The sequence below is a fragment of the Manis javanica genome, chromosome 2 (genome assembly GCF_040802235.1).
Source record: "Manis javanica isolate MJ-LG chromosome 2, MJ_LKY, whole genome shotgun sequence".
NCBI lineage: Eukaryota > Metazoa > Chordata > Mammalia > Pholidota > Manidae > Manis > Manis javanica.
In genome coordinates this window covers 13,241,462-13,268,861 of record NC_133157.1, presented here as the reverse complement: position 1 = coordinate 13,268,861, position 27,400 = coordinate 13,241,462, and the positions used below count along the sequence as shown (strand labels likewise).

At 36.5% G+C, this 27,400-nt stretch overlaps 2 protein-coding genes across 13 annotated transcripts in view; one reads left to right on the top strand and one right to left on the bottom strand.

Moving 5' to 3' along the window:
* The window catches only part of CNTRL (centriolin), an 83,365-nt gene extending 79,198 nt beyond the window's left edge, over window positions 1-4,167 (top strand). For 9 of the 12 annotated variants that reach the window (XM_073225404.1, XM_037022250.2, XM_073225406.1 and 6 more), the window contains 5 exons: window positions 236-508; window positions 668-730; window positions 1,958-2,164; window positions 3,406-3,489; window positions 3,742-4,167. In XM_073225404.1, the coding sequence (XP_073081505.1) occupies window positions 236-508; window positions 668-730; window positions 1,958-2,164; window positions 3,406-3,465 (603 nt within the window). In that variant the 3' untranslated portion in view covers window positions 3,466-3,489; window positions 3,742-4,167. Of the gene's footprint in view, window positions 1-235; window positions 509-663; window positions 731-1,957; window positions 2,165-3,405; window positions 3,490-3,741 lie in introns of those variants that run through there. The other 3 variants (XM_073225413.1, XM_073225400.1, XR_012126499.1) reach the window with 2 other exon arrangements.
* Window positions 4,168-5,888: 1,721 nt separating this feature from the next.
* On the bottom strand, window positions 5,889-27,365 carry RAB14 (RAB14, member RAS oncogene family). Its single transcript, XM_017662332.3, has 8 exons — window positions 27,081-27,365; window positions 18,685-18,743; window positions 17,535-17,588; window positions 16,056-16,233; window positions 12,389-12,455; window positions 9,504-9,591; window positions 9,127-9,157; window positions 5,889-8,148 (listed from the first exon to the last, which is right to left on the bottom strand). The coding sequence occupies exons 2-8, from the start codon at window positions 18,734-18,736 to the stop codon at window positions 7,971-7,973; spliced, it is 648 nt and encodes a 215-aa protein (XP_017517821.1). The 5' UTR covers window positions 18,737-18,743; window positions 27,081-27,365; the 3' UTR covers window positions 5,889-7,970.
* Between the last annotated feature and the right edge of the window lie 35 nt (window positions 27,366-27,400).

Genomic DNA, 27,400 nt, shown 5'->3' with positions numbered 1-27,400 from the left:
GTAATTAATACACTGTCAAGGAATACTGTGCCCCTGCTTTTCTAAATGGAAGTCGCTCCAATCAAAATGCCATTAAACTTGTTTACTTGGTAGCTTATATAGATACTTGAGTAGTTGAAATCACAAGTTCTTAAAGTTCTAATAGTCATAGTAGTTGACATTTATAGATCTTAATTAATTCAATTCCACGTTAAGTCCCAGACTTTGCCCAATTTTATTTGACTCTCTTTTTTAGATGACAAACCAAAAAGATTTGGAGCGAAAACAACTGGAAATCAGTGAAGCAATGAGGACACTGAAATCTGAGGTCAAAGATGAAATCAGAACCAGTCTGAAAAATCTCAACCAGTTTCTTCCAGAACTACCAGCAGATCTGGAAGCTATTTTGGAAAAGAATGAAAGCCTAGAAGGAGGTTTGGAAAGCTTGAAAGAGAACTTTCCATTGACCATGAGTGAGAGGCCATCACCTTTTGAAGAAAAACTGAATTTTTCCCAGGTTCATATAATGGTAAGGGTTTATCCTGCTATTCTCTGGACTTCACAGGGTAATTTGGTTCCCACCTCCCCCAGAAAAGCTAAAAAACAGACTAGAGGACGGGACAGGTAGGAGGAGGGAAAGGCTAACACTACTTGGTGACTTTGGTGTTTCCTTTTGTCTCTGAGGAAGGATGAACACTGGCGTGGAGAAGCACTCCGAGAGAAACTGCGTCACCGTGAAGATCGACTCAAGGTTGTCCTTTTAAGAAACATACAATATGAGATATGTAGCATATTGAGAGTGGGGGAAGCTGCTAGCTGTGACATACTGCTGTCACCCATGCACCATTGCAGCCCTCAGGGCTTGTGTAGCTACCTGGCTGATGCTCAGGGAAGCTGGCAGCACACACTAGTAAATGGCAGTCTGCATTCAATACTGTGAATTCTGGTGTCAAGCCCAGTGTTCTTTAACCTATGAAATGCTGCTTTGCCTCAACTAAAACTAACAAAAGCAAAGTATTTGGGACAGGATATAGAGATACAATGATAAATGGTAAGGGGCTCACAAGCCAGTGTTGGGGGAAAGACTGGGAAAACTAGAAGAGTAGTAAGCTTGGGAGTCAGACGAGAAGTTGGCAGAGAACATGCTGCATCTGAAGGCTTTGTGAGACATCCAGGGGAGGTATCTGTGTAGGCTGCTGGAAACAGGAATGCAGGCTTCAGTGATTAGTGTTGACCCTAAGATTTGGGGATTAAGAGCATAGATCGGGGTTGAAGAATGAGAGTGAGGTAGAACCAGAGAGGACAGAATGCATCTTTGGAGAAGGGCCACATTTACCAAATGGGCTGAGGGAGCAGTGGGCAGTGCTGAGGAGGGGAGGCTCCTGACCTCCAGTAGCCTCCAGCCACACGTGGCTACTTAAAAATGAATGCATTATATTTAAATTAGGTTAAAAACACAGTTCTTCAGTTACCACATTCCAAGTGCTCATTAGCCACATGTGACTAGCGGCTACTGTACTGGACCGCACAGATACAGAATGATCCCATCACCACAGAAAGTTCGTTTGGACTGTGGTGCTTTAGACTTGGAGAGAATGATCTCAAAGTGCAGCCTGGGGAAAGCCAGAAAGTAGTGAGGGGTGAGGATTAAATACATTGTGAAAGACACCGAAGTTACCAAGTGTAAACCAATCTGCTAAGTCTGAGCAGAAAAGGAAGAGATGCAGCAGTGATTTCATGGGGAGGCTGGGGATGCAGAACCTAAGCACTGTTACAGTGGAGAGAACAGGCTGAGTACAAGGCCTGGTTCATGGTAACACAGTGTGGTAAATGTGTACACACACTGTGAGTAGCCACCTGACACTGCTTAGGGCAAGAACACTTTCAGCAGCCAAATTTCCTTTATGGTAGGATTAATATTTCTGGTACATTTCTTTTTTTTTTTTTTTTAACCTCAATTTTACCAAAACACTTTCAGGCCCAGCTTCGACACTGTATGTCTAAGCAAGCAGAAGTGTTGATTAAAGGGAAGCGGCAGACAGAGGGCACTTTACACAGCTTGAGAAGACAAGTGGATGCTTTGGGGGAACTGGTCACCAGCACCTCTGCAGATTCCATCTCATCACCCAGTCTGTCTCAGCTGGACTCTTCCCTTGCAGAGGACTCTCAGCTTGGACCAAGCCAGGTAAGAGGAAGCTCTTCATAAGGGGTCTGACCTGTGAAGGCTTTGGGGTATATAATCCAGAGGGGACTCAGGACATAAATACCACATTCAAATCTCTAGAAAACTTGTCTTAGGAAAGACTTGTTTTTTTTGCAGGCCCCGGGAAAACTGGTATCGGTTGGTAGATGTAGAAAGAAGATAAGCTGATGGCTTAGGAAATGAACTAGAGCTAGAGATCGGGTATCATAAACCTGTCAGGGACCTAGTTAATTCTGTTAATGTCCTCCACTTCTGGATTTCTTCATTCTATACTTGATCAGTATAAAAAATTTAGAACATCGACGCCAGTTTGAGGCCTGTTTAGTCTGTCCATCTCCCTGTATCTTGAGAAATGCTGACTGACTGTGCCTACTCTTATTCCTCAGCAAAATTTGAATGCAGACCTCTTAACCCAGGGTCTGTTAAAAAAAACTCTAAATTTCACAAAGGTTTTCTGTGTGAGACTTAGATAAGGTTAATAATCATTCAGAAGGGACATGAAATATATTCATTGAATTGGTAAGTAGTGACACTGGCAAAGACCATAATAGCTACCATTTTTGAGTGCCTACTGTGTTCAGGTACTGATAAACACTTTACATATATTATCTCGTTTTAGATTTAAATCTTGGGAGGTAGGAAGTATCCCTTTATATAGATAAGGAAATTGCATAAAGTGAAAAATTATGTCAGTCACAGCAAAAGACAAAACCAGGGCTTTGGGACTAATCCATCTTTAGCACAGAGTATACTGATATTGTTGAGCCTCAAGGGACACTCAAGGAAATTGCCTCTTTAGTAGGCACAAAGCTCATTAACAGTAAAGCCAAAATTTGAGTACAGTTACTTAAAACCTTCTGTGGTAGGACCCAAGTCAGGTATAGGCCAAAGCTAACATGGGCCTCAGGGTGGATCTTAAGGAAGATAGTCTTAGGCACTGGGCATTAAAAGGTAAGTGGCTTTGGAAGTTAAGACAACTCAAGAGTAGAGGGAGATGAGTGCATAGGAAGGGTTTAGGGGCAGATTCAGTCGGCTCAAGGTGTGCAGCCAGAATTCACGTGCTCTGAATTTAAGAGATTAACAGAGGAGGTGTGTAGAGATGGAATTGTTAGAATTATTTTGGAGCCTGTGGTCATAATCTAGGTCTGTGTGTGATAAAAGCCTGAATTAGGTTGGAGTTAGGGGGCTGGTTCCTGAGCCTGTTTTATCTGCCTTCTTTACAGAACTCCTTCCAACCAGTTCTGCAAGGTACACTGCAAACATCAGACAGTTACCAACACTGATGCTATTCCCAGCTTCCTCACAAGGTACATTACAAAGGGTTAACTTACACTTTTGAATGGAAGATCTTGAAATCTAGCTTCTCATACAATCTTAAGTAGCCTTTCAACTTTTCTCTGGGGTAAATCTGTATAATGGTCCATCACAAAACATTTTTTCCAAAGAGATACTCCAATATGTTTTATCTATTAGCTATCATGCTATTACTTAGTTCTGGTAACTTAAGATGTTTTTATTGTTCAAGAACTTATCCTTTCTGCCTTTTTGTTTTACTGTAGGAAGAGAATGGCTCAGCCAAGAGGAATACTATGTTGCACAAATGTATCTGAAGAAATACCATTTTTACTACCTCACTAATTAACTTCATAATTGGAGTGGCATTTGGTTATCATGGTAGAGTGAATTCAAGTGCTGAAATTCCATGTTAGTTTATTTCACTTGTACCATTAATGCCAGTGTTTTTGTAAATCACTTGTACATATAGTAGTTGTACACAATTCAAACCAGGGTCCTAGGTGGCTGAAGAATTTTTTATCTTTGAAATGTGTCGTTATAAAACCAATGCTGATTATAACTGCAAGTTATAATCTAGTTACAAAGAAAAAAATGTACTTCAGCCCCTCTTCATTTATAGCATCAAGTTTTTTTGGATTTTGCTTAAAACCTATTTTTCTATGAAAATAAAATAAAAAATTTGGATCTTTCATCTGACTTTGTATTTCATAGACCTATAGTAAAGCCTTCAAATTTTTATCTTAACTCCAAGAAAATGACCATCTTTCAAATGGTTTTCTACCTTTTGCTTGGAGAGTGGAGTATGTTCTATCTATCAGTGAATATATTTCATCATCTGGAAATACCTATTATAAAACTACTAACACTTCATGTGCTTTTGCTCAATCAAAAATATTCTTTGGTGGGAAATGAGTAGAACTTTGTACTTCAGAAAATCTGATTCAGTAGTAAATTCAAATTGTGTTCAGACTGAAATTTTTGAACTGCTGTAATTAATGGCTCAACTCCATGATCTATATAAATACATTATTTCTTTAAAAACAATAGCAACTACTGCCATAATACAATGTATGGCAACACAATTATTCCCATGGGGTAAGTATGAAACTACATATAATAGATTAGGTTTTTAAATATTCCCAGGAACTCTTTTCTAGGTCCCTAGCCAGCTCTGAACCACAGCAGGTATTATTCTGTCACTATGATACAGCGTAGCACAGTGCTCTGTCACAGTGCTCGAAGTAATCCATCATGGCCTAGAGATTTATATTCCTAAAAAGTTGTTTGGCTAGAACTGAACCATTAAGGTATGGGATAAATGTAATTATGATAAAAACAGTGGAAGTGGCATAAAATTTACTAACACAACAGTAAGTTCTGTAAGTTCTTCCAAAACAAATACTGATTTGGTGGTGTCTTTTGTACTCACATGCTCCTTTGTTTCATTTTCACAAGTCTTAGCAAAATGCTTAAGAGCCTAGCCTATTCAGTTAATGAAATCCTTCAGGGACAGATTTTCCTGTTCTGTGCATATGCTGAATGAGGGTAAAGTATCCTCCTATGAACCCCTCTCTATATTCCCATATGAACAGGAATGGAAGGTAATTATTTGGTCTTCTGATTAAGGGGAGTGAACTGAACCACGTCTGTAACAAAACATCACACTTAAAACAATGGAAATGTGGGCAAATAGGTTCTCAAAACTCGTCTGGAATTAGGAACGTAAGGTAATCAATGTATGGAGGCAAACACCTGGTTCCAAGAGACTTTTACTACCTCTAGTATTTTGTGAACACCACCAACCAAAATTAAAAACAAAAAAACATTTACTCCATCAGGTTATTTACCCATGAAAAATATCTGAACATTGTACTGGAGCAGTTAATGCACAGAGTACTGAGCACCAATTACTAATCAGGAGGGCCTCTTCGTTAAGTGTGAACAACGAATAACCCAGAGAAGCAGGTGTCCAGTGAGTAAAACTCTCATGGATTAAAAGTTAAAAGAATTTCACTTTCTCTCCAAAGCACATTTGCCTACTGTCTGGCACGCACATGTTACAATATGACAGTTTTGCTCCTCTATTTTTGAGCACCCAAGTTTATTACAGGGGATTGCATATGCAAGTAACAGAATCTGGCCCCAAGTACAGTCAAAGGAGAACACTTTCAGGCACCAAATGTGCTTGATCTCACACTGAAAAAAACGGAAAACATTGCAAGTGTCATCCAAACACAAGGATAGAACTGTAGCTCAGTTACTGAGTGATGTGGATTTATATGCTAGGTTTGTAGATTTCTCTCACTATATACAATGACAATTCTGCAGTAAAAACTGACAACTTATGCCAAATAACTGCCTGCCTGAAGAAAATAAATCCTATTACACTTTCAGAAAATAATGCAAACGATTTTAATTTAATCTAGATACAGGTACTTTATTTACAAATATTTAGATTAATAGCATTTTGTTACATCAAATGAGTACAGCAGTCTGAATAAATCCTGTCACAAAAACATTAAGACCCACTGTAACTAACTTTGGGAATCAGGGTATTGCACCTAAATGAGCCACAGTCTTTAGTTTGTGATTGCTACCTTATATCCCAATGGGTGGTTTTATTTGTTTTGTTTTTGTAAATATATACACACCAGCAGGTCATGGTCCCTGGGCAGTCACTTGTGATGCAACAGTGTAAGCAAAATGGATCACTGTTTTTAACAAAATATACCAATCTACTCCAGGAATCTTGTTTTTAAAAAAGTTAAACAAAGACAAAAATAAAGATGAGTCCACAAATTAACCAAATCCTATTTTCTGCACATTCCAGTTTTGGCTTTTATTTAACATTGACTATACAGTACTCTGGTATACTACCACATGTTTACAACCCAGAAAACTGTAGTTTTTACGTTAGTGTCTGTAAAGAGGGATTTAAAAATGTGTATTTTAAACACAGCAGTTGAGGTGAGTGCATTTTATATAATATACTGAGGTTCACCTTTCATACTTCAAAATAACCTCAATTTCCAGTCTGAACCATAAACTCAACAGAAACCAACCAACAGAACTTAATAAAGCACTTTGTGGTCTGAAGAACTAAGATTGTTTCCCTTGCAATACAGTATTCTTTCAGTGGCCACACCACCTAGTGCAAAGTAGTAACTTTGTATCAGCACAAACAATGAAACACCATTAGAAACACTGTCCTTTTTACAAAACAATTTATGCCAACAAGACACAAAATAGCCCCTCACTAAGAACACATGGGACATCTTAAATTATTTCACTGTAGTGTTAAAATGCACAATTCAAAATCCCTTAACAGCAGACCTGCGGTTCTGGCTATCTGGTTCAGAATCTCACCATTCCAAGAAAAAGGTATAAAAGCTTAAAATGTGCAATAATAAACCCAGCTTTTTTTCTTTTTCTATACAGTAAGGCAAGAAATGCAGCCTGTAATGCAAAACGTTTACAAAGAGAAAAGCAGGTTAGCACACTGTCAATTGCACAAGAACAGTTAAGAAATCAGCAGGTAAGCCACAGTGCAAAGATGGAGCAGAATCTGCTAGTGTTAATCCTCCCACGCTAGGAGCTCTTTCCAGCATATGTCCCCAAAACTGCCAGCACCAAAGGGTGGAGCCAGGACTACTTGTGAACTGCAGTTGTATCTATTTCCTTGTGTGAAATGGAAGGGAGTAACATGGTCACATATAGGTCATACTGTACAAACTGGTATTTTATACTGTTCCAATGCCAGTAATCAATTTATTTTCTTCATTAAAATAATATACACAGAATGTATTGTTAGTTCGGTTCCTTCAAATTTTATACATATTTACTTTCTGCTAAAGAGAAGATGATAAAAATGGTATAAAAAAAGATAAAGCTATTAATGAAGCACAAGAGAAAAGATATATGGATATTTCCCTGTGCAAGGCTAGGACAGAAGCAAACCTCAAGAAAAATGCCACCCATACATCAGGGAATTTATCTAACAAAAACAAAACAAAAGCAGTTAAAGAACCCCTTCTCTATCATCAGAAGTCATTTCACAGCAATGAACTTACTGGTTACAACAGACATACTTGAACAGTTAAAGATGGGGAGAAAGGCTTAAAATACCGTCAAATTAAACCATACAGTGAGACAAAGCCTTGCCAAAGAAAGGGAGGAATAAAAATCATGAAGTCCAGCATCAGTGCTCAGTTGAAATCATGTATTGGTGACATACCTATCACAAGGACAATCAAGGGGGAAAAAAAGTCTAGATTTACCATGCAGGAGAGATTACTCTACTTGCCTTTGATAACCTGATTACAACTAGTTGTTTAGCAGTTTAGTATTGTGTTAAACTGTTTTTACAACAGAGTTTTTTTCTTTCTTTTTAATTAAACCCAGTAAGATGTACAGAAGACAATGAGGCAGTAAAAAGTACTGCTTCCAACAGGCAGAGGTGAAAGGTCAAAAGAGAGCCACGGCAAAGAGGTCACTAGCAGCCACAGCCTTCTCTCTGGGGTTGGGGTTCACTGGTTAGCCGGCCTCCCTGTGGGGCTGAAGGTTTGTGCTGTACACCAGACTCAGCTGCATTCAGATCCAGGCTTCCGTCCTGAATGTTCTGATAGATTTTCTTGGCAGCCTCAAGGAAAGCATCTTCTACATTCTCTCCCCTAAGAGGCAATTGACAACTTTATTCGAGAACCATAGCTTTCTACAAAAGACAAGGCATTACACACTGACCTTCCGCTAACCTTAGTCAACTGCAATGATGTCTTCCACTTAGCCACTGTCATCTAATACGAGATTACCAGAAGACTGAGCTAAGAGAACATGGGAAAAATTTTGTGGAAACATACAAACATGGTACTAAGAGCTGTTTCTATAAATCCTATGTAGATAACTATGTGTTCTAATCATTAAAATGCTATACACTAATATACAAGGAAACCTAAGATAGGCCATTTCTATAACAACAGAGGGTATTTCAAACAAAGTATCTCCAAACATGGAACAGTATTCCAGGATTTGTATGGTCTGATAAGGCACTATACCATTTTTATCATGTGATGGTGACATATTCATGCCTAGCCATGTCACACTTCAGTTCTCTTAGGACTAGCAGTATAGATGAGGCTAAACAAAAAAGAGGCTAGCTTCTCACCACTAGAATGAATTTTTGGCTTAGTAAATAAAGAACTATGATGGACATGAAATAACAATTAGAAAATGTTAATTATACTTCTGATTATTCTCAGCGAGTATATACCTTAAGTCATGCTTTTATGAAGTATTAAATGAACAGGTTGACCAAGCTTGAGTCTAATATGCCAAACTCAACCTCAGTTTGAAAATCACTTTTGAAATGTTAACAAAATTTCACTTATTAACTCGGATTACCTACCAATGGGCATGATCAAGGTACCCTCTTTTAGGTAAAATAACAAAAAATGTAATTTTGAAATGTCAAACAGGAAGCAAAGGGGTATCCGCGTACTGTTCTTCCTGCTATAAGCGTCACACATTTATATATTATACATTATGTCTATATATATGTATACATACTATATAATGACTTCACATATATATGGTTCTACTTTGAGAAATTTGAATGTAATTAAAAATTAGCTACTAATTTAAGCCACACTTACGTTTTTGCACTTGCTTCAAGGAACAATAAGCCTAAAAATAAAATTCAGACTACGATTAGGACATTTCAAAGTAACTCACGAGGGCAGTCTCTTCAGCAACATCTGAATAAAAGTTCCCCATCAACTTTCAGTACTCCAACCACAGTATTTTATTAAAGAAGATAGAAGTTGGAGATAGAGGAAATCTTTACATTGTCATTAGATAATTGTACCCCAACATGAATCTCAAATAGAAACTTTAATTATTTCCCCATTCTTGAGATTTGAGCAATTTGCATTAAAAAAATTGTTAAATAACATGCAGTATCAAAATCCCACTTTTCCTTAGAAATTCTCTCAATCGTATCACAAAAAGCCATTAAAAATCTTAAACCCACCATTTTCTTCAGCAAACTGTTTGGCTTCTTCATATGTAACATCTCTCTGTGCCTCCAAATCTGCTTTATTTCCTATGAGAATTATTACCTAATTTGTGACCAAAAGAAAAACATCTTAAAACAAAAGCAACCATTTAATCAACCATGAAAATTCTGGCCTAAAAAGGAAACCAAGTACTAGCAATTATCTACTAGACAAGGCTATGTAATCAGTTGTTAGTATTATGAGGGATCTCAGCAATCACGCAGGCCAGGGACTGACAGACATTCTGTAAAGGGGAGAGTACATATTACAGGTTTGTGGGCCTGCACATACATTTTCTTTTTTAACAACCCTTTAAAAATTTTATAAAACACTGTTAGCTTGCAAGCCATTGAAAAACAAATCAGCCCATGAGGCATACCTGGTCTAGGCCAAAATTATGATTTATTTGAGTGAGATTACTAAGGATCCTTGGATAAGCTCCAGGGGATCTGTGAATGTACTGAAATTAAACAAAATGCTATGAACAAGGACATTCCCTGGAAGAGAAGGTTCGTGGCTTTCATCAGGTTTTCAGAAGTTTCTGGGACCCTAAACTTACTAGTTCAGCTCCTTCAGGCTACAGGTAAGGAAATTAATGCTCAAATAAGGCAAAGGGATTTGTCAAAAATCACTCAGTGAGTCAGTGGTAAGACGGCATTAGAAAGAATCCGGGTAGAAAACCCAAACTGTGACCTTCAGACAAATACTGTCCTGTCCCACACTATCCCTGAGCAGGCCTAAGCTTGTAGCAACTGATAGTAAATGTGTGTCCATGGGGACAGTGGGGGAGGAGGAGACATATGCAGTGAGTTCAAAATCCAAGGCCAAAAAAAAAAAATAATCACATATATCCATTTGGGAATCATCATACAAGTGAGGCTGGGCCAATATTAAAGGCAGCTCTGCAAAGTTCTAAGAAGAAGTTGTGCAGCCTTGGGAAACAGAGCTCTGGCCACTTCTCGGGGGGATGGGGGCAGTTATGGATTGACTCTGTCTATATGTAAGCTTATTTGACACCAGTTGGTATGTCCCTCATACCTCTACAAAACACAGGTGATAATCAGACACAGATACTTTTAGGAATGGATAGTTTCAACTAAAAGGGATTTCTGCCATTAACTTTTTTTCATGTGAAATTACAGTCCCTGGGTCATAAATGAGGCAGGAAGGACATAGCTAATTTATTATTTTACTCCTCTGAAGACCCTCACAATGATTTTAACATTTTAACTGAAGTAACGAGAATTCAGCAGCTTACGAAGAAGAGTAGAGAGGACCTATATACCTTTCACCAAGCTTCCCTAATAGTAGCATCTTACACACTTGTAGTACACTCTCAAAACCAGTTAACTGACACTGGTACCGTCTACAGCCATTTTTCACATTTCACCAGTTTTACATGCTCTCATATCTTGTATAGTTCTACACAATTTTATTGCAGATACAGATTTGTGTCACTACAATCAAGATACAGCACTGTTCCATCACAAGGGAACTGCTTTGTGATGCCCTCATTAGAAGTCGGCTCATACTTCTCACACCCTCCACCCCCAGTGTTAACCCCTGGCAACCACAAATCTCTTCTCCTTCTCCACAATTTTGTCTTCTTGGGAATGTTTTATTAATGGAATCATACACTACATTTTTGAGACTGTTTCAATCAGCATAATGTTTCTGAGATTCATCTATGCTGCTACATGTATCAATAATAGTTCAACTATAGCTGAGGAGTATTCCATAATGTGAATATATCCATACAAGATTGTTGACCCATTCACCTATTGATGGCTATCTATCAAGGTTGTTTCCAGTTTTTGACTACTGCAAATACAGCTTTAAAATGAACATTCACCTATACAATTGTATGTACACCTGCAGTGTACTTAATGTGATAATGGTATGAAAGCTCCAAGCAGTCCCTGGCATAGTCAACAAACCATATGTCAACCCTCAGTACCATTACACTGCTATTCCCTGATAAAAGCCAACCTCACCACTGATTACATACTTACTGAACCAGGCCCCTGCCAGGTGCTGGGGTACAAAGCTAAGGGAGACACATCCTTGTTCTCAAGCTCAGAGTCAGTCACAGCTCAGTGCCTTTCCTCATTTGCTCCTGGAATACCCTCAGTAACATCTACTGAAAACTTACCCCTAAAGTCCCAGTTCAAAAACACTTCCTATGTAAAGCTGGTTTCTCCAGAAGGCACTGCTCATCCTGGGCCCTTCCAGCACTGCACCAGTCACACTATTTCTGACTCATGTTTCACTCTGCTTTCCAGCGTAGCTGTTTGTATATACTGGTAATCTCCGGGCTGGGCTATAACCTTTTGTGGGCAACAGACCCACATTTTATCTTTGTATACTGCACAGTCTAGCATTGTGGCTGCACTTTAAAATCTCAGTCTGGCTAAGAAGCTAATTTTTTAAAGCATGCAGAACTCTTTGTTTTTAATTAAAATTTTATTGAGATAATTGTGGATCATATGCAGTTGTAAGAAATAATACAGACAGCTCACTTGTACACTTTGCCCAGTTTCCTCCGATAGTAACATTTTATGAAACCAATGTACATAGTTCCCTTTTAAAGTGAGTTTCAGATTTCAGTCTCCACCTGACATGAGATCACCACCCCATTCATTGTTTGTTTTTTTAAACCACAAATATGAACAAAATCCAAGTATCAGATGTGAATTCTGGGGTAATTAGTACTGAAAAGAATGTTAAATTTTCTTCAATTAAAGAATAAAGATTCTCTCATTTTCAGTACCCAAATATTAACTCACACTAGCAAATAGCTTTCCTATTTGAGTTAGCTTAGATCTTAAACCTTCTGTATAACAGGTGTCATTTAACTTACAGTATTTGGATTGGTGAGATTCCTTGCATCTGTCAACCAGCTGCTTAAGTGGTTATATGTACTTCTTCTGCAAAAATTAAAGTTTACATTGGTGACTGCCACATACAACTGCCATTTTCATAGGAAAAAAAAAGAAACTTCAATAAATGTTTAAGATATATACTTTAATCAATAGAGCCAAAAAAAGTATTTTGCTTTGACTAGACTGCCACTCTAAAGAGTAACAATTGTACAATACAAACACATACTTCTCAAAACTCAAGCCAAGCTATTAATTTTAAATAAATAACTCAATATCCAACAACTTCGCTGATTACTTAACATCAGGAGCTAAGCTGTTTATGTTTAAAATTTTTAAAGCACAGACATAAATAGACCAATAAGCAAGTAAGGAACAATGCAGAAAGTTGATGGAAAGCAATTCTGATGTCAGAATTTCTAAACTCAGGTAAAAATTTAAATTATTTTGAAATCATCCAGATTTTCAATTGCAAAATGGGGACAAAATATTACCAAAATGCCTAACCAATGACACATTCAGTGGAAAATATTTTTTCATCTGCCTTTAAATTTTTCAAATTAGAAACCAAGATAGTCACACCACTGTAGGCTGGTATAAAATTCACCTTTCCTTCAAGAGAAAGCTAACTATACATAACAACATAAAAACTGGCTTAAAAAAGATTTTTAATACATTTGACTGGATATTCAAGTCCACAGATATCAGAGAACAAGTTTATCCTATCTTTGGACCTTTATTTACCAGCAGCTAAATCATTCTGGGATTCAAGATTGCCCTATTTCTTCACTTTCTCCAAGCAAGGGTTAAAAGACTCATAGGCTTGTTTGCACTAGCCAGTAAGCCCGACAGCAAGCAAATACGAAGAATTTACAATATTATACAGAATATAATACTAATATTAATCAGACTTTACAAAGGTATCAAAGTTTTTGCAGGTTAAAAATGTTTGATTTACACAGACTCAAGAACATTAATTTATCTTACTTATTTAACGGATAACGAAACAGAAGCCCACAAAGATTTTAAATGACTTCAGAACCGGCCTAGAACCTTTTGTTACACATCGTGTCTTAAAGTATTTCCAGTTTAGCCTTATGAATATATTCCATAATCTCCAACTGCCAGCACTGATATAAAATTGAATATTCCAAACAGTGGGAACTGGAAAGAACACCTTACTCAAACTTTTTACTGTGCTATATCATTTTATACAAAAATCACCACTGAATTGTCAAAAAAGATCACATAAATCAAAATAACTTTTCCCTAATATTTAAAAAATTCCTAGTCAAATATCATTTTTAAAAAGCACAAGCCTCGTTCCTGTTCAGTATTTGTAGTACTGACATAGCTTGCTTTTACACAACGGATATATCTTTCTTTGTGCACAAAACTTCGAATAACAAGTCCGAAAATATTTATACCGGTTTTGATGTATTTTAAAATGTCAAAGCTGGCAGTAAGAATGAATTACAAACTGCCACCACTTTGGTAAAGAGAAAAATCTACATGTTCTTTATAAGTGTCAAGATCATGTAAACCATATTGTTTACATGTACTGTAACCTCTGCTAATGGTTCTGGAAATTGCTTTATTAATTTTAAATTGCCATAATAATTTCAAATCTATAAGTACAGTATCATTCAAATATTCATTAATTGGTGGTACTAGTTGCTTAAGAAAAAGCTAAAATTTCCCTAAGTTTTGGTGTTGGTATTAGATGTATCAAACAAACTGCCATGATAAGCTATGCTGCCAATTTAGCAAAGTATAATAATCAGAATTAATGCCAAGAATAAAATGTTAATTAATAGGGGAAGAAAAGGGGAAAAAATCAGTATCATTGTTGCAACATCAATGTCACTAGGAAGTATCACTGAAGTATCTAAATACTATCTAATACTAAATACTATCTAATACTAAAGTATCTAGATACTTTAGGAAGTATCTAAAGCCTACAGCACCTCTTCCCACTAAGTTTTATTGGGATATAAGGAACATATCTTAAAGTTCATCCTTTTAAAGTATACAGTGTAGTGGTTTTAGTAAATTCACAAAGTTGTACAACGACCACCACTATCTAACTCCAGAACATTTTCATCACCCTAAAGAGAAACACCACAGCCATTGGCACTCACTCTCCATCCTCTGGCAATCTACTTTCTTGTCTCTATGAATTTACCTATTCTGAGTATTTCATACAAATGGAATTTTATAGCATGTAGCCTTTTATGTCTGGCTACTTTCGCTTAGCAAAATGTTTTTGAGGTTTATCCACCTTAGAGTACATATCAATGTTTCTTTAATAGTTTAATTATGTTCCACTGTATGGATATACCACGTTCTTATCCATTTATCAGTTGATAGACATTTCTGCTGTTTCCAGCAGAAGTACTTCTGATGACTTGAACAGACAAAAATTTTACCCAAAGTATTTACTATTCTTAAAAGATATGTTTAAAAGAAAAATGTACACATGTATCATAATGTACACCTTACACTTATACAATGTTCCATCAAGTACATCTCAATAAAGCTGGGAGAAAAAGAATACACACACCAAAGAGCAAAACAAACTACAACACTACAGGTTGATACACTCTAAGCACATATCACTACATTTCAATTTTATTAATAATGCATGGAGTTTTTAATTATGTGACATTTTCAGGAATACATTCCTCATAAAAAGCTGTCCTATACAGATGGCCAGATTCTTTAGCAGCCTTTTCACAAAACTATACTGATCACATTACCAGCTGCCTGGCTGCATAGTAAGCGGGCACTAAGGTTGTTTCACTCTGTTTTGCTGAGATCACCCAATTCTAGAATTCAGTGAAACTTCAAGTATTGTAATTATAACCAGCCACTACCTTCATTCTAAGGCAGCTTTTCCCAAAGTGTGTTCCTTAATAAAATAAACTTGTTAGGAAACACCAGAAGAATTTCTTTACTGAAGTACTTCTCAGGGTCCTAATATGTTAATATGCACTGCAGTGTGACTCAAGATGAAACGGTATAAAGCATTTCCCAAAAGAAAATATGCTTTTAAGTCTATCACTTGGTCCCACTCATCCATCCCGACCCCCACAAAAAAGCAAGACAAGGGTCCCACTGCTTTAGACTGGCACTTTGCATGAAAGGTGATTGAGCATATTTTCTAACTTACAGTAGAGAAACAGCACAGAGTTTAATGAAGTGTCACAATTTTCCATGTTTTCTAAAGTCAAACATTTACAGCCAGTTTTGTTACTTTGTAGCAAGTGCTTTGAGTTTCCAGAAATAGCTGAGTTGAAATCAATTTAATCTTGCTACATGAAGTTTTGTAAGCACTTCAATCCATTTCAGGACAAAAAAGAATTTAAGTAAATTAACAATTAAATACTCAAACACCTTCAGATACACCAGCATCTCCTAAAGTTTTTCTTTCAGTCAGACTCACTTCCAGAAAAGGATCTTGACATGTTATATCAAGTAGTACATAGCAATTTAGAGAAGAAACCATAAAACCCAAATAAGCTCATTTATACTCACACAATTACAAACTACAGAATGCCTAAACTGAGAAATCGGTAATAAAGAAACCACACTGCTGACAGATTTCTTTTTTCAAGTATGAAGATTGAAAAATTATTCATCTCTTACCTAGTGATATCATACACCATAAGCGCTCCCGCAGCTCCTCTGTAGTAGCTTCGTGTAACAGCCCTAAACCTCTCCTGTCCTGCTGTATCCCAAATCTGCAGTTTGATTTTTTGGCCACTAACTTCAATTATTCTTGTACCAAATTCAACACCAATTGTGTGAGGACAATCAGCCATAACTGTTGAGGAAGAAAAGAAATATAATATAATATTCCAACTTCCAGAAAGTTTCAAATTAAGACCAGTGGGGAAAAATTCACTGGATAACCAAGTGACTTATTAATGCCTGTAAGCTATAAACAGACTAAAGCTAGTACCAGAAATAATTAGCAAAACCCAGAAAAAAGAAGTGACAAAAAATGTGTCTAGACTAGGTCAGTAAACTTCTGTAAAGACTCAAATAATAAATATTTTAAGTTTTGTACCAAAAGCTCCATCACAACTACTCAAGTCTTCTGCTGATGCACAAAAGCAGCCATAGACAGTATGTAAAAAGGGAGCAGTCGTGTCCCCATAAAACTTTATTTACAAAAACAGGCAGTGACTAGATTTAGGCTATTGTTTATTGACTCCTGGACTAAAATAATCTGCTAATTACAAATAAAGATTTTAATAAACTCTTCATAATACCATCACTATACTACTTAGCCTTCTGACAATCATTATATATGACAAATCAGTCAATGGTTCTAGGAATTGCTAGTCAAACATATTTTTATCTTGGAAAGTATTATCAGTATCTCAGAGCAAATCATCATGTTTAATAAATGTATACTTATAACTGCATATTGGCAAACTATATACATCTAATTCAAAAGGACAAGTTTATAAGTCCTTTCCTTATAATTAGGCCACTGAAAACCTAATCCCACTATTCTCTTGTGTAAGTACACACAGACTACTGGATGTTCCATGAAATGTTACATTAAGCCAAAAAAAGCCATAGAAATAATTTCAACTGTATAGAAATAATTTTAACTATATTAGACCTACTAGTTACATAAAATAAAATGACCCTTTCCCCTACCAGATAAAACAGATCTGTAGTTTGAATCTTAATCAACCAGTCATGAATGTGGAAAGAATTCCATTTAAAATACTTTCAACATATTATTATTATCTATTTTAAAAATTGTACATGCATCCCCGAATAAGATGATTTCCATAATGGAAAGTCAAGAGAATAAAAAGATTTATTTAAATTTGACATAAAGCATACATTTTTAAAAGTTAAGTTTTTACCATCAAATAATCAGAACAAGTGAGCCAAATTTAGTATGGCATATAAAAATCAGAACTCTACACATGCAGGTATATTTCATTTTATATGCACCATTTAAAAAAAGAAACCTAAAGACAGAAGAACATAAATAAAGGTTATATTCAAATGCACAGAGTACTCTGAAAACAACACTTTTTAAAAGGTAGGAAAGTGACAATGAAGAATTTATTGATGCTTTACCTTATATATTGAACTTACATTTCTTTTCTGTAAATTGATGAAGCAAGCAAGATTTTCCTACTCCCATGTCCCCTGTTTAAAAAGAAGTTTCAAGCAGCAATTACATTTCTCACTTATGATCATATGCAATGATTGCTACACCTCTTACCATAACACACCACAAATTTCTGAGACATTTAGAAAAGTTGTATTTCCCTAATTAATAATGAATTCAAAAGATCCTACAGAGCTGTTTCACTGTGATGTATAAGCTGACTATCCCCAACCTTCAGCAGTGATAGAATGTTTATAAATTATGTTAATAAACAGCCCCAGCACAAAAATGCTTTTTAACAGAGAAACTCTGTAATAACATTTTTTACTTTGAGCTGTTTCAAAGTTTTGTATTATTTTTTCCTTAACCCATGCATGAAAGCAGAAGACTCCTAGGAGTGACAAATAGGGCAGCATATAATAAGAAATAAGTTTTGGAAGCTTGATGCACTAGATCCCATCTTATCCCCTATTTCTTGTAGCATTCTACAGAAGAAAAGAACGTGTATTACATGAAAACCGTAACAGAACAGATGTCATTTCTGACCTTACTGCAGCAACTGAACCCGTAGTGAAATCAGAATTACAATACAGTCACATAAGCTCAACATTAAACCAAACTGTTCTAATAAGAAGAAATAACTGAAAAGTATATGTGTTTTCTCAACTGTGCTTTTACAACTATACATGGATAAACAGCACTTTTAATTTGAGCAAAACCTTCAAACAGGGAAAAACCACCAATATTCTATTTTATGTATATTACACAATTTTTTCGAATCAATGTTCTCTATCAATTTTGGGAATCAAGGGGGTTCTGAAGGCTTTCATGGTATTTTTGGAAATATATCAGCAGTTCTAGGAAATTCTCATTCCCAGTATTCTTAAGCTTTTAGGCAGCCCTCAAGAACAACCAATATCACTTCAACAGGTACCCAGCACTGTATTAATGTAGGTATCCAGGGCCACAGTGCAAAAGGTATACTATTAATGCAAAAATAAATCTATTTAAAAAGCTTTAATTTTGCAGTAAGAAAACCATTCATTTCTTCTGGAGTGGTAGACTAAGTATTTGGATAGAAAAATTTTGTATATTAACCTTTGTACAGCAAGAGTATAAGTTAAATAAACTTACCAATAATAATATATTTAAAGATGTAAGAGTAGTTGTATGGTGCAGTTGCCATGGTGGCACTAAAAACAAAGAAAACTCTGTTACTTAAGAAGAAAAGTATACATTAAGTTATCAAAGCTGATCACTGCTATCCTTTAAAGATTTAAAAACAAAGCACAATGATTATAAATAAAATGTTGGTTACAGTAAGAATAAAACTGTGCTTCCCAAATTGATCAAACATACAAATTCTCTTGGATGGAACACTGCTTTAACATTCTCCTGTATTAGAAATATAAGAAACCATTCTATCAAAACAATTTCAAATTTCACTTTAGGAAATATCCAGTAAGAATGTTACTCTAGAAAATTTCAAACAAGGAAATCTTTATAAATTTAAGTTAAACATCATTATTAATAGTCCTCTTTCCCCTGTAAGGTCCCCATCCCTGTTAGGTGATCAAGTAAATTACTGATGGCCTATTTATTCAGAATTCTCTGATTTTACAGTAGAGTATTATAAAAAGTAACCACTAACATAAATACAAGTAACTTTTCTGACTCTACTTTCAATCACCGGTTAACACAGCATCCTAAGAAAGAGCAATCATATCCAAACCAAATTAGTAACAGAATTAGAAAGAGCCATATGAAAGCATTCTTACAGATTCAAAAATAAGGTCAATGATTGGCAGTTTCATATGGCTCAGACTCATAAAGGATTTAAAGATTAACAATACACGAAATGCCTATTATATACTATTCTAGGAGCTGAGAAATACTGGGATAAAATACTGCTTGTGGTCGTAAAATTCAAAGGTTCAGGTATTAGAAGATGTTTCAAAAGATCAAAACCCATTTCTTAATCTTAGACTTAAATCTAAAGAATTCTAATTTCTTTCCTACTTTTAATAACTTAAAAAAAGACTCTTCAATTTATTTAAATGAATGCCCTGAATGTGTCAGACACTGTGCTAGGTGCTAGAGAAACAAGAGGTGAACTCTAATACTGGCAGTAACTTTCAAGAAAATTTATTTTCAAAACTGTTCACAGCTTAAGGAAAGAAAAAATTATACATATACATATACACATATATGTATGTGTATATGTATATTTATACATATATGTATATGTATAGATATAGATATATAAATAAAAAGGTTTAATCCCATTTTTAAAAATTTGATTTCCAGTATTTATTTTTCTGGTTTTTACTGTTTTGACCAACTGTCACATTATACAAGCCAAACATCTCATATGACTGGAGAAATTCATTTACTGAAATTATTACCTTACTATATATATTTCAAATAAAATTTCTATGTAACTAGTAAAATCTAACCTACAGAAAAAGAGTAATTTCAAGTAAGTGAATTATTATTATCAGGAAGCTGTTAAATTATTAGTCAATCCCTTCACACAATAATCTTCTCACTTGGCTGTATGAATTACATTTGATGCCCCACTACCCATTCCAGCTTAACTGACATGTTGTAACACATTTATAATTGGCATCACTGAACTCCCTTAACCAGTTCTTTCAGAAAAGGGAGTTTTTCTTAGATTAACTCTGATTCTGAACATCATCATAATTTGACTCCCTTTTTTCCCCGACACTGGAGACTCAACACTTAAAAATCAACTTGGTCCTAAGGCTAAAACTGGTCTGCAATATTCACCAGATCTCTGAACCAGATCCCAAACACAAGGAAAAATATAATTTCTCACAATAAAAATGAGATTTAAATATTATTAACTTTTTAACCTGCATTCCGACAGACTCTCTTCTTCTAATTAATTCTTAACTTCTCTTTTAAACTCCTCTTTCCCCAAACTTTGAGAAGAGAGTATTTTATTCACTTTAAATTGCTGTTTCTTTCATGGTTTTCCTCTTCTGATTTTTTTGGTTCTTTCCACTTTATTATATTAAAACTATGTCCTCTAACAATCCCAATTTTTACTTGAAAAGCTATATAGGCAAATCATGAAATTATAACCCAATTCTAGTTATCACACAAGCATTCATTAAACATCTACTGAGATGACTAATTTTGAAGAAAAATTTTTTAATTACCAAGCATTAAATGAAATAAGTCAGAGAAAGACAAATATTGTATGATTTCACTTATATTGTCGAATCTAAAAAAACAAAACAAAACAGAAATTGACTCCTAAACACAGAGAACAGACTGGCGGTTGCCATAGAGGAATAGGGTGAGGTAATGGTGAACTAGGTGAATGGGATAAAGAGGTACAAAATTCCAATTGTAAAATAAATGAGTCACGGAGATGACAGTATGGAGAATATAGTCAATAATATTCTAGTATCTTTGTATGTTGATAGATGGTTACTATACTTACTGTGGTGTGCATTTAGTAATGTACAGAATTGTTAACTCATTATATTGTATACCTGAAACCAATATAATAATGTATATCAACTAAATTTCAATTTAAAAAATGAATGAAATTACTAGGCATTAATTAGTATGAAATACTTCCAAATAAAAAAGAACAATAACTATTTCAGATTGAATACCAGAACCCTGTTTCCACCTGAGCACACAATTTACTGGATCAAGTTTGTTCAGAATTAACAAATAAAAACCCTGAAAGCAGAATTAAACTTCCAATTTCAGTAGACAATGAGAACAGAAAATACCTAGCACTAGAGCCACACCAACAGTTCCTTCCTTTCTTATTCTAAAGGTAACATACTAGCTAGGTTTAAATACACTCCCATAGTTAACTGACAACATTCACTCAAAACTACATATTTGCAGTAAAAATATATTCAAATGGCCCCCTTTAAATATTAACCTTGTTTAATACTGCTTTAACAAAGGATTTCTCAACCTCATTTTTTGAACATGAAACATACTACAGTTAAGATGAGGAATACATTTTTAACTAGTGTTGGAAAGGGAAAAAAAAGTTTTCCCCCTATTACTTAAGGATGTTTTTGCTTTACTCTGAGAATTCAAAAGTCAAAAAAAAAAGGGGGGGTGGGAGTGGCAGAAGGAAGGGACATTGCTGATAGGGTTCAAACACTAAATAAAAACTTGACTCCACTCAACACTATAATCTCTACTAATTAAAAAACTTTCATAATATTGTGTAACTTGTGCACAGCTACTGGTATGACTATAATGCACTTTCTTCCATATTTTACAAAAAGCATCTGAATAAAGTTCTCACGCAAATAAGATATTTTAATACCTCTGATTTCCTTTAAAAAAAATACTACATTCAGAACAACAAGCATCATTAAATACATGATGAACAACTTTTAAACTAATAACAAACACAATCATTATAGTTACCATTTATTGGACATTTAATATATACAACCAGGCAATGTGCTAAATACTTTACATGCAATCTTATTTAATCCTTACTACTACACCCTTATAAAACAGTATGAGGGAAGACTCAACAGGTAAGTAACATGCCCACATCAAACAGCCAAGCAGTCAAGTCTATACTGAAACTAGCACTGTTTAGACTACAGAGAAACACCTCTTTAACACTATACTATCCTGCTTCCTCCACAATTATTAAATGAACCATAACGGGACAAATGTACCATAGTGGTACTTTGTGATGCAAATCTTTCAGTTCACTCACTTGGCTCTAATTTAATATTCCAAATAAGGAGTATTAAATAATTACATTCAGAACATGCACTGTGATCAGGATCTATAGATATGGATAAATGACAATATCAGAAATAATAATTTATATATCTACTTACAAAAAAAGTTTCTTAAGGTAACTAATATTTGAGAGTAAAGCGTGTTGATTTTCCCTATGCTGTCTTTTTTAATTCTTACTTAACTTTTACAACTCTTCACAGTCCTTATCATTATGTCCACATAAAAAGTGAAGAAACTGAGGTTTGGAGAAATTCACTAATTTGGCTGTGTTACAAAGTCAGTACACGGTAGAGCTGGAACTTGAACCTAGGACTGATAACAAAGAACATGATTTTCTCTACCTAGGGTAGTTTATTAAAGGCATACACATGAACACTGATAAAAGCCAACAATCAAAATCAGAGAGAGATGGATGATATACTGAAAATTTAGGGTAACAGCTCTACTATCAGTGCATGTAAAATTTAGCTCTAAACTTCCTGGCTGTCAAGAGAAATGTTACTAAATGCATATTAAACACTAATAATCGTTGTGTGGCACCTTTCAAACATTAACTATTCTTAATACTGGCTTTAACAACGGATTTCTCAACCTCATCTCTTGAGTATGAAACATACTACCATTAAGGTGAGAAGTATATTTAAAAATGGGGTATGCTTTCGCATAAAACTCTGCAATATACTTTTTTTCACTTAACAAAATCATGGGTCTATTTCCAGGCCAATACATACAGGATCAAAATGGTTACTAAATGTATATTAAACACTAATGGTTGTGTCAAATACAGAATCACCTGGTTTCCATATGAATAAAATACCTTTCTGAATGAAACGTATAAATTACTAGTTTTGATATGTGCAGATACCAATGTGAAGGTAGGCACTTTCATACTCTGCTTGTTGGATTCTGAATTGCCACATCATTTTGGAGAAGTAATCAATGTGGTTTAAAATCTTAAAGATAATCCAAGTCACCCTTTGACTAAGAAACCACTTAGAAGTAGCTTACAGAAACTAAAAGCTTCAGTCCATAAGGTTACAGGTGCAGTACATTTAATGCAGCAGTTTTACAGCAAAAATCTGGAAACAATGTACACTCCCATTAACAGGGAAATACTTAAAATGAAGTATATTCTGTATTATGAAATATTATGCATCTATTTTAAAAAACCGTTTAGGTTTATATGTGTTACTGGAAATATACTCATGACTTTGTTAAGTGAAATAAAAAAAAAGCATTCTGCCAAGTTTTATGCAATAGCATATCTCACACACACACACACACTCTCTCAATCCTATATGCTTATATGAAAGGATAAATGCCAAATTGTGAAAAATGAATACAAGGGCTGAGAAAAGGAAAAGGGAAGGGGGAAATTATTAATTTCCTTTACATATACCTGTATGCACTAACAGTATGAGCATTTACCACAATCATTGGTAATATTCTAAAATATTCAGAGTAGAGAAAATAAAGGACTATTAAATATTTCTGAAGTATTTTAGTATATAATTTTAATACAAAACAAGTTAAATAAACAAAAACAAAAACTCCCATTCATAATATTCTCAACATTACTTTCACATTTATCAATAATATGAGGAACATCAAATTAGGTCAATCATACGATCAGCCTGAAAAGACACCCCAGTAATCAGGGGTATTTTCTGTTTTCTTATAGTTTGGCTCCTTACTGTGTTCCTTAACTTATGCACTGTGTCTGACTAATCCTTTCACAACTGTTATAGCTAGTTTATGCTACTCTTTAGAACATGTGATGTTACTGTTTTACATAACAACACAGGAAAAAAAGCAACCCACTAAATATTCTAGGTGATTTAAATTCTGATCCTCTTTGTTAAAATCAGGTTTGTTTTTTTTTACACATGACCTTTTGTTAAAAACACCAGAGCCAAGATAGCTTGCTTTTGTGATTCCAATATAAAAATATTTGTTGAGCACCTACTAAACACAAAGTCTTGTGCTCGGCTTCACAATATAGCATGAATTTAAAAAAAAAATTGTCCCCTGCCTTCATGGAACTCAAGAACAGAGCATTTTGATTTGCTAACAGACAAACTTATCAAGTGAACAAAAAACTTCAGCAGGTAGCCTAATAATCTAATCAAATAAAACGAGTGGTCAATTTCCTTTCCCGTTCCTCAATGGTAAGGCAACCTTTGAAAATAAGCTGCCCATTTCTGAGACCCACTTAAAAAGAAAATCTTACTTTTGACTGGACATTTAAATACCATGTTTAAGTGTAAATTAATAACATGAATAAGAAGATATATTGGAAGAGCAAAACAAAATTTTCTGGCTAATTATGACAGCATGCTATGACTATTAAATAAAGTACTCCAATACTGCACCTCTGTTCATAGAAGGGAAGGGCTCAAAGAAAAATAAATAACCCAAACCCTGCATTTACTACTACAGGTAAAAGGATTAGTAATCGTGAAAAACTTACTGATGAAACGGCGTGTTTGAGATTTGCTTCAAAATACTATGGTTGAGAGGATACAGGTCTATGTAACTTAAACTTTTAGGACTGATCACTATTGTCACTAGTGATGGGTACATATGAAGGCTGAAGATAATACTCTATTTTATATATGTTTAAAATTATCTAGAGTACGTTTTTTAAAAAGTAAACACAGTATCTTTGATGCCTATTTGTGCACTGCTGTTTACAGCCACGCCTAGCATTTTTAATGTCTCAAAATTTTTTAAAAAAATGAAACATCTCTTTGTAGCTCTAGTTTTAACATTTTGCCTTAAGTTTCTTAATAAGATTGTGCAAATATATTTAATACTGATAAAATCAGTGTAAGAGCACTCCAAATTCTGTTGCAGAGCTGAAGTATGCAACTATTAGGTTTAACATGAAATATAAAAAGAAAAACCTTTAAAATGTAGCTTGCATTGTAAGGAAATTTTTAGGTTATTAGAATCTAAAGATTTTACATCTTTACAATAACTGCCATTTATTGAGGGCCTCATATAAGCCAGCTACTTCATAAACAATCTTGAATCCTAAAAACTCATTCTGCAGATTAAGAAACCAGCTCTGAGGGGTGATATATCCATGTTTATATACTACTAAAGGGAGAGCTAAGATAAAGACTCAGATTTAAGTCTACAGCTCTCCAAAGCCATGCTTCTTCTCATTTATTCAACAAATATCAAACACTACTACGTGTCTGGCACTGTTACAGGCAATGGGGCACTTACTATATGCCAAGCAATGTGCTAAAGACTTTTAATCCCATTTAACCTTCACAACTCCAAAATGTAGAAACAATTATCCCCTGTATTAGATAAGGACACTGAATCTGAGAGGTTAAGTAACTGGCTTAAGGTCACTTAACTAGGAAGTGGCAGTACTAGAGTGGGAACCCTCCAAAGCTCTTAACCACTACATGCCTGAAGACATGACCAAGAGCCTAAATGAAGCAGAGCTCTGAGAAAAATTTTGGAAAGTCTTGGAGGGAGGGGGAGTGGGAGCTGGATTACCGCAAGGTCAAATTTGTCTTCAATAACCACATTTAATAAAAAGCAGAGATGACAGTATTGAAATGGCAGTAAACTTTGTAAGAGTTCAGGTGGGCTCCAATACTTGCTGTGGGACCACAAGGAAAGCATTTGCCCTTTGGGAACCCCAGTTTCTTCTTCAAATATAAAATGGAAACCTTGCCATCTCTTCTTTGGGGTTGTGAGATTAAGGACTGGCAGTGCAGGGGCTGACACTGTAGACTTTGGGTTATAAAGGAGTGATCAGCCGTCATCCAATGCAAACACAGGAAGAAAGGAATTCAACTGTAGGTACATTTAAAGTGGTCAATGTCTGTAATCCTGGAAAAACCTGAGCGTTAGAGAAAATACCAGGCACAGTGTAGGGAAAGGACAGACTGCAGGTACCATCATTAACCAGCCACATCACAACTTCAAGGCTGTTTCCTCACTTGTAAAATGGAGATAACTCTACTTATCACCACGGGCTCCGCGGAGCAAGAATAACCTGTGTGAAGACACCTAAATCTGTGCCTGACACACGGTGAAGTGCAAGCCACTGAAACACGCTGGTTTTTTCTGCTTTTCTTAAAATCTATAAATGCCAAAAGTTTTTGTCGTCTTCATCATTTCTAGATGCTACCTATGCTCGGGGGGCGTCACGGGCCTTAGGGGCCTCACCCAAGCCAGAACCTCGCAAGCACAGACCCACGGACCCCCTTACACAGCCTGAGTCCACCGTCTACCCACAAGGGCAGCGGAGCTCCTACAAGATGCCGACGAGGCTGCGAGGCGCTGCCTTTCGCCCTCAGACGGCCTGCGGGCCGGGCAACGCCAGGTCTGGGGCTCGGGGGCTGCAGGGCGGCGCGGCCGGCGTGGGTGAATACCGCGGGGGTGGTGTGCGGCCGAGAACCGCAGCAGGGAGCGAGGGGCCTGCGGGAGATGCGAATCTGCCCGGCCCGGCCGAGAAGGCGGGAACGGCGAGGCCGAACACACCCTTCGCCGCACGCCGCGAAGTTCTCCGCTGGGCGGCGAGGCCCAGAGGCTCCGGCGGGCGCTGCGCAGGGACCCCGCCGCCCTGCTCGCCGAGTGCTGTCAGGCCGGGCGCCCGCCGCCGACCTCCGGCGCGCCGCGGCCTCACTGGGCCGGGCCCGCGGTCCCGCCCGCCCACCGTCCCCTTCTCCGGCCCTCAGAGGGCCGGGGGGCGAGGCCTCGGCCGGACGGACACTGCGGAAGGCCCGGGTTACCTGGGGGGTTGCTGGTGGCTGGGCAGCTTTCCGAGCAGGAGGGGGGCGTCAGGGCGAGGAAGAGGAGTGCAGGCGCAGTGGGACAGGGGCGGGGGCGGTGGGCCGAGACCCCGGCGGGCAGCGGGCAGGCCGAGGAGGTGCAGAGGCACTAGCGGCAGCAGCGAAGGTAGAAGCGCCTGCTCCTGCGGCTCCCTCAGGATCGTCCTCGGGCAGGTCCAAGATGGCGGCACTCCCTGCACAGGGTTTCCTGTCACCCTCGCAATGGGCCGGACCACAAAAGAAGAGGGAGGAGGATGCGCGCGCAGCTGGAGGAGCCCGGA